The sequence below is a fragment of the Pipra filicauda genome, unplaced genomic scaffold, assembly GCF_003945595.2.
Source record: "Pipra filicauda isolate LSUMZ 115617 unplaced genomic scaffold, ASM394559v2 scaffold62_size3274119_pilon, whole genome shotgun sequence".
Taxonomy (NCBI): Eukaryota; Metazoa; Chordata; class Aves; order Passeriformes; family Pipridae; genus Pipra; species Pipra filicauda.
This window is the reverse complement of record NW_024104787.1, coordinates 456,088-468,296: the sequence shown is the minus strand read 5'-3', so window position 1 is coordinate 468,296 and position 12,209 is coordinate 456,088. Positions and strand designations below refer to the sequence as shown.

The 12,209-nt window shown below is 38.6% G+C and overlaps 1 protein-coding gene across 5 annotated transcripts in view; it reads left to right on the top strand.

The window, feature by feature from the left end:
* Positions 1-12,209, top strand: part of TRAK1 (trafficking kinesin protein 1) — an 83,273-nt gene that overhangs the window by 25,672 nt on the left and 45,392 nt on the right. The window contains exon 1 of one of the 5 annotated variants that reach the window (XM_039388284.1): positions 7,327-7,448. The exons of the other annotated variants lie outside the window; for them this stretch is intronic. Within the exon in view, the coding sequence (XP_039244218.1) occupies positions 7,349-7,448 (100 nt within the window). The 5' untranslated portion in view covers positions 7,327-7,348. Of the gene's footprint in view, positions 1-7,326; positions 7,449-12,209 lie in introns of those variants that run through there. 5 annotated transcript variants of the gene reach the window in all.

Below are 12,209 nucleotides of genomic sequence, written 5' to 3'. Positions count from 1 at the left end.
TGAGCGTGCTGGAAGAGACTGCTGTATAGCTTTCTTGTTTTTGAAGGGAGTGGCAGAGGAGCATATGCACTGTATAAGCAATCATTGGGCAGGGGAAGGAATATTTGAAAAGCTATAACTGTATGTGTAATAATTCAGCTGAATTAAATTACCCTGATGGTAAGATTTGCTGTTGCTTCGGGTTTTAAGTCTGTATTTTTTTCTGCATTACCAGTATCCTGTAATATGTGTATATTCGATGTGTTTCTCTCTGGTTATTTGTCTGTGAAAGACATTAAAAGCTGCAGATCCTTAAAAGCAAGCAGGTTAACTTTTTGAAGTGGAAGAATTACCAACTCTGCCAAGCATTATCTTTGGGGCCTCTTGCAATTTTTATGTAATGTTTGCTTGGGTGATTATTTCTTTATCAGAGCACCGAATGTTTTCATCAGGCACACAAGAAAAAGGGTAAGGAGTGGCTAAAACTGTATTCTCTGCAGCATGGAAAAATCAGGATTCCTTACTGATGGCACTCTGAAACAAAATGCAGCTTTTGGGAATGCAGTAGTTGTATATGGATTTTATTCTGGTTGGAGAGCTCAGCTTAAATGAGGCAAGTCAGAGATCACAGTAAAGCAAAGAACAGAGAGGAGTAAGGAGTGTAGGCCCAGGGGATGATGTATGTATGTAATACACAAAAATATTTCAAAAATATTTCTGTGGTAGTGCTTCCATAACAGTATCAGAGGGGACATGAAGTGTAAAGATGAGGGTGACAAAATTTGAATAGGTTTTTGTGGTCTTTTGAGTGGTGTGTGCCTCTATTTGTTTCTCGGTACTAGATTTTGGAACTGAATACGATTTCAGAAGCTTGTTAAACTTGAATTTCTCTTACGTTTAGTTGATTATTCCCGTCCAAATGTTCAAAAAGAAAAGGTGTATATTTATTTGAGAGATCTGAGCACTTTAGGTTGGATTGAATCCATTATGTAACCCTTATCCTCTAGGTTTAACCCTAGTAAATACTGTAGCATCTGATTAATCCACATGATGTAACAGGCTGAGTTGGCCTGCTTTTAGAAGCTTAAAAAACAGACTAGTTGTACTGTCAATAGAAGCTGTAGCTGATTTTTTTTTTTTTTTCTCCCCCAGGTTAAGGCTTCCACAGGTAGTCGGGTTTTTTTATGGTCCTTTGTCTGTGTGGTCCAGGTGTCATTTCTATGCAAGTGTGGTATGCCTGAATGTCTGAGCTAAGAGCTGAGCTGCTCATCAGTTTTGTCTTAAGGTGTGTACTGCACTGGGGAAACTGGGAGTTCCACAGTCATGGAATAAGCAACAGGTGTTGGGCAAACATTTAAATCCCTGTGGAATCAGGAACTCATGGTTGGTCTGATTCTGGGCTTACAAGTTTTCTTGTGAGTGGTGAGCCCCTACCCAGCATACTTCTTCCGTGAGCCGAGATCTACAGAAAGCCAGCTAGAGTATGTGCTAGCTGTCTGCTTGAAGTTCTCCCTTAAGAGAAAGCAGAGTTTAATGTCTGATAGTGAAATATCGCCAGCAGGTAAGGCATAATGCTTTATTACATTTTTATATTACTATTATTTTGTAATTAAAATATTAGTTTTTACATGATGAAGCATAGTGCTGTCAGTCCTCTCTCAGGTGAATGGTAGTCTCCTAGGGTTCATGGAATTTTATGGGGTTTAGCTTTCTTTTGCTTCTCCCAGTTCAGGTGTGTGAGAGAGAAGGATTTGAGAGGTACAGTGAAAGACATAGTCTTTGGCCTTCGATATGGGCATATTAATTTGGGTTTACAATAGTATTGGCATTTACCGTTGATGGAGAAAGCTATTCTAATTGTGGCAGGAGACAAAAGGCATCTTTATAGGAAAAAACCTGGAGCTCATGACCTATTATAAGAGATGCCTGCCTCTTAATGGATTTTTGATTTTTCTACCATGTATTTGTTGATACCAAGAGTCATTTTCCTGAGATTTTTTTTACATTCAGTAGAGCAAGATAGGCAGTTGCAGCTCAGCTGACCTGTTTTAAATATCTATTTTAAGACAAATTGAAGCATAGTTGGAGAGCCAATTTTTCTGCCATACATAGACTCTCTGGAGCTCAGATGTGTGTGAGCATTTAATTGTGAATCCTAACCCAGATCACCCTTTCTGGTAAATATAACACTGGAAAACAGTGGGTGGTTCATTAAAACTAATAGAAATCATCACAAGATAGTATCCTATGGAATTATTTCTATGATCAAATTGTTCATACATTCTTTGTCAGAGTCACTGGGACTCAGAGATTTCCATTTAAAAGATGTGATTTCATTTAGTTTCCTTTATTTAGTAATTAACAGCATATGGTTTCTTGTTCTTCAAAGAAAACTAACAGTCTAAAATTACATCAGTATATAAGGTTTTAATGCTATTATTTAACTTAAAAAGTAATGAAGTGACTCACTGTTAACTCAGATGTAATGAATTTCTGTAATGACCAACACAGTAATGATTTCTTCAACTTATATTTGGTGGTGGAAATTTTTTTTTAATACCTTGCAAAAGCAAATGAACAAATGCTCAAAATTTACAATTTATAAATCTTTACAGAGACTTCACGGGATTGGAATAATTAATTAATTAATTAGTTTACATAAGGTCCTTTACAGACTTTATTTTTGGTAGGAGTACGTGGAAATAGACAATAGAATGTCACACTCTGTTTGAATCACTGGTGTTGGTTAACATAACAATATATTGAAACTTCTAAAAATAACTATAACTATTATACTATTGTACTGTGCTTTTTAGGAACATTTTTCAAGTATAATATTTTATAATATGGGTGACAATTGTCACCTTACTTGGCGTTAACAAAATATATTGTGTAGGTGGAATGGGGAGAGGGAAAGTAGCTGTTTTTGTAGTAGACTCTGACAGTGCCAACGACAGAGGAAAAGGTGAAATTTTTGTAGACTTTTACCACAAAAGAAAAAAGTATAAATGTCTAGGTTCATTTAGGTGTTTTTTTAGAGAAAAACAAATACATTCTTTAAAAACCTGCACTCAACGCAACTTGTGTGGAAAAAAATACAAACCGTCCCACAAACTACCAAACAACTAAACAGATGTGTATATACTCCTACAAATCTTTATGAATAGACTTGTCCCCTTGCCTCTCTCTTAGGCCAATATTTGTCTAATGAACAATGCTTTCTAGAGAAATCCAGATTGACTTTAGATCAAATTACTTTTCTTGTAATTTCTTCCATTACTTGTTTATTTCTACCTCAACAATTCCATGCTAATGCGTAAGAGTTCTATTGTCTACAATTCCAGATGACTTTGAATGTGCAATTGACTCTTTCCTCCTTCTTTTGTTGGCCGTAAGTTTTGGCAATTTCTTATGGAGGAAATGGTGTCTTTTCCTTTTTTCCGTGCCAGTCACTGGTTTTACCTGTTGGTCACACATGCTGAAGCTTCCAGCCCTTTTTACATTTGCCTAAACCACTTCATCTTACTTGTTTTGACACCCCTTATCCTGCTTTTGCTCTTCTCTCCAACTGTCAACCCCTACCTATAATTTTCTTCCTACTCGTGTTGAAATATTTTTACCACCTGTTCTGTTTGCAGTTACTGTTTGGAGGTTTTCTCCTCTGTTCTATTTTTCACTCCATTGAATCAATTATCAGCAAGCTCCCTAACTTTCTTTTTAGCTGAACAATAGTGAACAGTGTTATTACTTGTTCTCTTTGATCTTATCATTGCCTTGCTTGTATTAGTGTGGTGACCCATCATCTCCTCCATACATTAGCCCCTTTTGACTCCATCCCTGTGGACAGAGTAACCCTGAATGTCAGTGGATGCTGACACTGGATATGCCATCGAAATCTATGAGAGTCTTACGAACGCCTTTAACATGCACTCTCTGAAACAGCCCTTGCTCTATGGGTATGCAGCTAAAATTCTCATTCTGGTTAATCTTGTTTTGCTCCCATGTCCTTTATCTCTATACTTGATAACTATGGTTAAACCTTGGTTATAATTGTATAGTTGTTGATACCATTTTCTTATTTTCTGCTTTTTGCTATGTCACTCCTTTTTCTTTATTCCTTCATTGACTCCCTGTTCTTTATCCAGTTAGACCTAAGGTACTTCTACTTAAAAGCCACATAAGGCAACATACATTTCAGTATAGAGGTATTTTTTGTCTTCAGTCTGCTCAGCTGCTAAATATCCAGATAAGTGTCTTGCCACTTCATCCCATTTCTTTTCGTTTCTGCAAAAGTAACATGCTGTCCTTTTGATTGAGTGACAGAAGACAATTTGTATGGGATATTGAAAGATTGGGAAACATGTGAAACCTGTAAAAATTTGAACAAACTAACTTCGTTTGACCATAATGTATTAATAGGAAGCACACATTCAACGACCAATTTATCTCCCCCCCTAAAAGCCCATCCCAAAATACCCACATTTCTTCATCTACATGATTTACATCCAAGTGCTGCCATTTTGTCTGCTGTTTTTAGACTTGTTTGCTTACAGAGAATCTCTTTGTTCTAAATGCAGCATTGTTAGTAATAGCTAATTGTGCAGAAGCTAGATATTTTTTATTGATAAGGGAAGGTTAAAATAATTTGAATGCATTGGAGTTCCTTGGAAATAATGAGTCAGGATATGAGGGTTTGTTTGTATTGTGTCCAGCCTCACCCTTCTTCAAACTAGCTCCCGGTTTGTGTGTTTCCTGTTTTATTGCAAAGTTGCTGAAGACACTGTACCTTAGTGCAGGCATTGCCCGAGGAGTGTGTGTCTGTGTGCTTTGAGCACTGCAACCCACTTAACAAGCTTCCTGACAGGAGTTAAATGTCTTCAGCCGTTAATTCAGAGTGGTGATTGCAGCAAATATGCCAGATTTACTTTGCAGTGGCAGCCCATAAAAATCAATGTTCGTTCTAGTATGTTCTGAAAGGCCCTGAGTATATGTTGACAGGAAATATTAAAAATCTCTTTTGAATCTTTCCTGATTAGATTGTATATTTTCAGAACGGTATACAATTTAGCATTTTTAAAAACATTTTCCTCCATAGCTACTTATTGTTTGGTATTTGTTGGAAACCTGGCTTGTAACCTTTAGCGAGTAAATACTCCTGCACTACTAAAGGGGCTTAATGCAGAACACACTAAAAAGGAGTTGATAGTGTGAGGGTGGGACACACATTCCTTCTCCACCCATTATAAATTTGTATCAGCATTTGTCATATGCTGATATCAAAATAGGTATTGCAACACTTTTTCTCAGCTTTTAAATGTCAGAGAACTCCTGTGTGGCATGAGTTGACATGAATCATAGTTCAGAAATCAACTTGTGGGAATATTGATTTCCTATATTGTCGTGTATATTGGGCAGCAACATACCTGTTTTCAGTGTGTCTCCTTTATAAACTAGTTGGTTAGCTGTAGTTGAACACTTGTCAAGATTAGTGTAACTACATCATGTTTGACAGGGGTGGACTTTTCTGTCCCTAAGCTTTAAAAGCTATTTCTTGCATTCTTTTAAAATGACTTATTGTTTTGGTTACTCTCTGAGTTTCCATTTTCCAGCTATTACTGAAAAGTGATAAATTGACACTGAATGGTTAGTAGGTACTTACTGTCTGATTGTAATTATTTTTATGAGTTTTGATTCACTGTTACAGGGGAGACTTGAAGACACAGAAAAGCTCTAAGGTATTAGAAACCAGACGTGATCCTAATTACATTATTATTAAAATTATATCTTTTAATGTAATGATGTGGGGAGAAAGGTCAATCCTATTTTTTCCCCCCACCTGAGTTCTCTAGGCTGTTGATGCTGCTGAATATTGCAGTAAATTTTGGCAGTCAAAGGTCAAGTTGTTTAAGTTTGAATAGTAAGATCTTTATTCAAAAATGAGTGTTCCACTTATGTGTATTTCATATCCTTTGGCTATTATTTATATGAACATTGTTACATTGTTTGTATAATTAAGAGTTTAAAACTTGAAACAGAATCATTCATCGTAATTGTATAAAATGAGTTCCTTCCCATCTCATCCTACCTCATACTTCCTCACCGCTAGAGAAACGGTAATAGAGAAATTGTTCCTACATGACCCAAACTGTTAGTTTCTGCTGGCTTGTTAGTGTATTGTTTGTCTGTCTCCCTAGCAGTTGTGTGCCCCCAGAGGGTGATGAGCTGCCTTTGCCTCACAGTGCCCCCACTTTGTCTGCAAATGCTTTGCCTCGTGATGCAGATAGGAATGCTTTCTGCAAGCAGGAAAGGGCACCTGTTTGCTATTGAAAGTAAGGGAGGTAGCTTGGCAAGCATTAAATATCTATACTTGCAAAAAGTTAAATAAGAAAGTTAACCTGCCCTATTAGTCAAGATTAGCAAATACAACCTGTTGGAAACCAAGAGGTCAGAGCATGGGAGATTTGTTTCTTGTTGAACAAAGAAGAGAGATGTACACCCTTGAAAATTCTCTAGGGTGCCATATGTGGACTTGTGAGATATTTCTTTTCGCACAGCAGACTAAGAGTAAAGATGACTGTGGAAAACATGATATTTGAGAGTGATATGTCATTTAAGTGCTTTGTACAAGTGTAATCTTTTTTTTTTTTTTTATAAAAGCAATAAGAAAGCTCCTTTCCCCAGCCTAGTTCTTCACACAATGGTTTAAGCATGTGGTGGACACTGCAGTCAGACTGTACTGTACAATAGCCCTGGGTATCAAAATCTCTGCTGGGTGGGATTGGCATGTGTGCATGTACAGGCTCAGGCTTCACTACTCCAGTGAGATCTATGTTACTTGGAGCATTGGGCAACCTGAGAGGTGATTTATAACTCTCTGACGGTGCACACCCTTTCCCAGGTGTGACAGTCAGAGGCTGGGTCAGACTTCTGTGTGGAGACACTTGTGGGGAGCTACCACTTCACTCGTAAGAGCAGGGGCAGAACAGAGAACCTTGTTGACATGAGCAGTGCCAGGGAGGAGGCTTTTAGCCCTCTAACTTTGGCTGAAATATGTTAGTGGAGCTTTTGAGCAAAAACTGGCTACTGTCAGAGCTGGTATGAGAAACAACATAAACCTTTTAGTAATTATTAGACAGATGGTCTCTTCCCTCCTCCACCCCATCTGTACAACACAAAGCTGTTGTGCTAAGGACAAGCACTCCAGTCACTCAGGAGCTCCCTGGCTGAGCATGTGAGTAAGGGAAGATGGTATCCTGCTTTGTGGAGACCTTGCTTTGCTCTCCCCGAAGATACAGCCCCCGAGGGAATGACTTCCCATCTCCTGTGAGACTAAGGCATCATATCGTGTCTATCTGGGATAACTTCAGCAATGTCAGTAAACGAAGAGGAAAGCTACGAATATGACTGTGAAAAGGAAAATAAGAGGGGATGCACTTTTGACAGGCAGAGTCTTGATATCTTGGAAGAAGGTACTTTTCACCTTTTGTTTTTAAACTTTCATGGTAGTAGCATATGGCAACATATAAATGATCTGAGTGATGTTTGTGGGTTAAATCTACTAAATTTTGCTTTTTTAAATGTGTAGCCAGTACATTTGGATGAAATACTAAGAAAATACTAATAAAAAATAAGATAAATCTTAATTTATATATACTTCTTTAAAGAAGAAATACATGGTCAACAGATTTAGGCTGTGCAATACCTATTTTGTAATGGAATTGTAGTGTGTTTTTCTGTATGTACATTGTGTGTGTCTTATGAAATTTATGACAGCTTAGGTTGCCATTCCCAACAGGTACTTCTAAAGGAACAGAGCAGCAATTTTGTGCTTATCAATGAATTTGAAAGCGCATAGACAGAAATGATCCAAGTATGGGATCTTAAAGTTTCAATAAAACAAACAACCCAAAAATCTTGTCATACTTTGTGGAAATAATGGACATCTGCTGTATTGCAGGCAACTGGCCTGTTCAAAGGGGAATGGGAACGGGAATGTGTGTGCTTTGAAAATCCTCCTGTGCACCTGCTCTATAGAGAGCATACCTATGCTAGGGCTGCTTCCAGCCAATCTGGCAACCTTTTTTCAGGGCTTCAGGTACCAGAAGCTGAATGCACCATATCTGTTAGTTCATGTGCTGCAGATTTTGCTCTAAAATAGCAGTTTTGTGGTAGGGAACTGTTACTTCCAAGTACACTATTAGAAGGCTGATGTAAAGGTGCATTGAAAGGTTGTTAGCACAGAGAATGCAACCTGCTGTGGATTTACACCCTTATTCACCTCTTGGGAAACACCTCCTGTGTCCAGAGTCTTGGTGAATGAAGTGTGCTTTTTGAATCCTGTTGCAGAGGACTTCCCTGTAAAAACTTCGTCACAGTCAAATATTCCACCTGGTTTTCAGACCTAGTCAGTCAATAAATTATCCATCATTCCTATTGTGGGTCTCTGAAGGAAGCCGAGATAACTTGTGTGTCTGCGCAATAGAGAAAGGTGCTGGAGAGAACACTGGTAAAAGGAAAATTTAAAACTGGGGATTGGGGTAGAGAGGAAGCTTATCAAGAGAGGCCTGACATTGTTTTATGTTTTATTCCTCGTTTTTTAGTGATTAAATGGTTTCTGAAGCATACATCATGCTGTTCTTATTCTTGCTGTTGACTTCTTTTCATCCAGATCTAAGGACGGTCTGAAGCTGTTGTTGATTTTGAGAGAAATAAAAAAAAAAAAAAAGGTTGAGTTAGAGCTGGGATAAATTTAGCCCTGTCTTTCTACAATGTCTTCCTCTCAAAAGCTCAGTACATATTTGAAATACCTTCTAAAGATGCCTTCTCCTTTCCACCTATATGTTCATGTCACCTACACACTCAGTGTAGCAGAGGTACAGATACACAAAAATGATATATGGTATTTCTGTGTATGTTTGCATGTGGGCACACTTACAAGGGTAGTATTAAGAGAATGGATGAGTCAGTCTATAAGTAAAGCAGCTGGAAATGTCAGCATGTAGCCTTTTCATCCTGAACAAAAGAAACATTTTAACCATGTCTAGCTGTAAATCTGGTATCAGAAATGGAAAATCTGAGGATATGCTTCACTCGAACCATTTATAGTTATTAAAAAGAAAAGGATAAAAAATGTGTAATTAGCACTCCTTAACTGTTTGGCCTATTCCATGTACAGAATGTGTACTTCTTGACTATTATTTCCACGGTCATTTTAATGGAGTGAGGTTTTTCTCGGTCCTGACGTTTTGATCCTGTAACTGCCTTCAGTCCTGTTTCTGGAACCTGTCACTGCCTTACACCTGGCAGCGTTACAGAGTTGGCTCTCTTGATGAGGATGGGAGGCACCTTCGTAAAGGTCTGGGCAGTCCTTGAACAGTCCTACAGTCAGTGCATTGCTTTAGAGCTGTAAAGTTGCCTGACAGCAATATGTTTACCCTAAATTTGATAAGCTAGTCTCAGGGCTGACTGCAGTGAAACTTTGCTCAGGGATATCTGTTGATAGTGTCTACTCAGTTTTTGTTCATAAAGAAGCCTGAGCTGTGAAAGGACAACCTGTCAGTTTTCTTTGATTACTGATTTGCTGCATTAGCTGTTTCTGAAAGGGGGCTGTGTTTTGATTTTTGCTTTTGCAGCTGAGACAGGAAAAAGACTATTACCTATTTCAGACCTATCACGGCAGCCAGTCATTACTATTTCAATTTACTAATGTAACAAATTAGAAGTCCTCTTTATCTAAAGTACCTGGTAAATGCAGACAAAGAATCTATCTCTAGTTTAATTAAAAAGAAAAAAAAAAGTCTTGGGATCACTGTTAAAATCTTAAGTTCAGGTACTCCAGGGGTCTGACTTTAAGAACCTGTAAAATATCTGTTTTATCTTACAAAGACATTGGCTAGAATGGAGGACTCTGGAATCTGCAAACAGTAAAGCAAAAAAAATGGAGACTAGTAATTCTTGAAAGCTTTGGCACAACCAATCCCTTCCAAAGAGTTGGAATAGGAAAAAAAATCACCTATTTAAGAAAGGAGACAACTGACAATGCATGGATTACAGGCTTGTAACTTCATTTTAGTATTTTTAAAGATTTACAGTCCGGATCCTAGTTTAAACCTTTCACCCACTTACTAGTTGCATTGACTGCAGTCAAAACATTTCTTTACAAGAAATAAATGGAAGAGAATGTCAGGACAGTAACTCAATGGCTAGTAATACGAACTCCTGCAAAAAAAGTTTAACTTTTGACAGAAGAGCTATGCTGAGCTGTATCTGTAAATGGTGTATCCATTAAGGCAGTGGCAAGTTCTCTCCAGAGACTATTTCTTATCTCCTTAGTTTCACTTCGTGGCTGTGTTTTCCAAGTTACCACATTTGATCTGCATTTATGCTAATAGAAGGAACAAACGTGTGATGTTTGTGTTGAAATTTCTTTTAACTTGATTTTTCATTCATCACAAGAAAATTCGATGCAGTTCGTGTCCTACTTAGAGGAAGTACTTTCAAATGATTCCCCACCCAAGGTTTCAGGCATAAGCATTAGAAAAGAAGTAGCAGCAGAAAGGTTTTTTTTACAAACCTGAGATTAATTAATAACAAAAGTTTGTATGTGAGTCTTTAATATTGGATTTGCTAAACTATCGGAATACTGTATGAGAGAATTGTAGTAAACAAACACCCTTTGAACCATAGCCTTGAACAGCAAGATAAAATCTCTCCTTCTAGAAGCATCAGTAACTGCAGCTTAATATTAAAAGATTAATTTGCAAACTGTGCCATTGAAATCACAGAAAGATAGTCTGTAACATTAAGAAAAAAATCTGTTAGCATTGTCTGCTGAACTTGCTGACTATGTATCGCTCACAACATCATGTTCTTCCAGACTCCTCCATGGAGCTCGCCCACAGTGTGACCTGACAGTTGTGAAGCAGTTGGCGCGCTGTGTCCGCTCTTTATCTCTCTAACCAGGGTCACAGCCACCTGCTGAAATCCCCGTCTGCCTTCTGGAGCGTCTGGCCTGCTCTTGTGCTTGGGAAGCAGTGGGGAAGGCTGAGGGAACTGCTGGTGTGTAATGATAAGATTCAGACTTCTAGCAAGTTGAGCCTTGGAAGCACATTCTTCAAGCTCCAGTGACAGTAATCTCTTAACATTTTTAAGCTCTTTAGATGAGCGTGTTTTATTTAGGCTGTCTCAAATGTGACAGGCAACAACAGACCTGAAGCCTCTGCCCCAGTTTAGCCAGGGCTGCCAAAAATGCCTTTTCAGTGGAGAAGCTACCATGTTTATCTTTACTGTGTAGAGTCTTTCTAGTCTGTGTCAGTAACAGCACATTTTAGGTATAACTTTTCTGAGTTTGTTTGAAAGGTAGTATACATAATATGGCAGTTTCAGAATTCCTCATGTGCTTGGCTGGAATAGATGTAGTGCTCACAGTTACCAGTGCCAGAGCAGAACTATCAGTGGCTCTGAAACTGAAGCTGTGATTTTTAGCAAGTGCTTTATCCTTGAAGTGTAAAAATAGCCTTTCAGAAATTAATCCAACGTGAGCTGAGGAGTCTGAATCCGCCAGGGTCTTCGATTGCTAATGCTTGCCAAGTGGCAACAGGGAGCACGGCTGGTCAGTCAGCACCACTGTGTGTGTGCTGTGCCTCTCCGTGTGCAACATTTAAGATGCGAGGCACTTGTCATTTATCTTCAGTGTTTGGACAGAGCTCTGAGCAGAAGGGAGACAGAAGCTGTTTGTGAGGCAGAGCTTCTCATGATTGAACAAGAATATAGTAGGCCTTACCATAGTTAAAGGCTTTGGGTGGGGAACTGTTACCAAAAAAAGCAGTGTCCCCCCCTGCCACCTTGCCAGTAAAAATTATTATTATTAAATTGACTGGAGATCTGTGCTCCGTGAACAGTATTTCCTTCTTCTGGTGTGGTTTTTGAGGAAGTCAGTTTTGGTAGTAGGGAAATTCTCATGCACTAGGGCCTTTGCTGTTAGACTCTGTAATTATACAGGCCCATATTATCTGCCTCAAAAGTGAAACTTTACAATAACATCTTCACCCTGCCATGTTACCCAGTAGTTGGAAATAGATGGGAAGAGGAGCAGTGGGAGCTGAGCTTTCCTTTTCAGCAGTGGCTGCTCTCTTCTAGTTTTTTAGTTTGCCCCTGGTTGATAGGTTTCAAAAATGACAAGGGAATATGCACTGAGGAGAGATGCAGGGAGCAGCAGCTGAGGACACCTG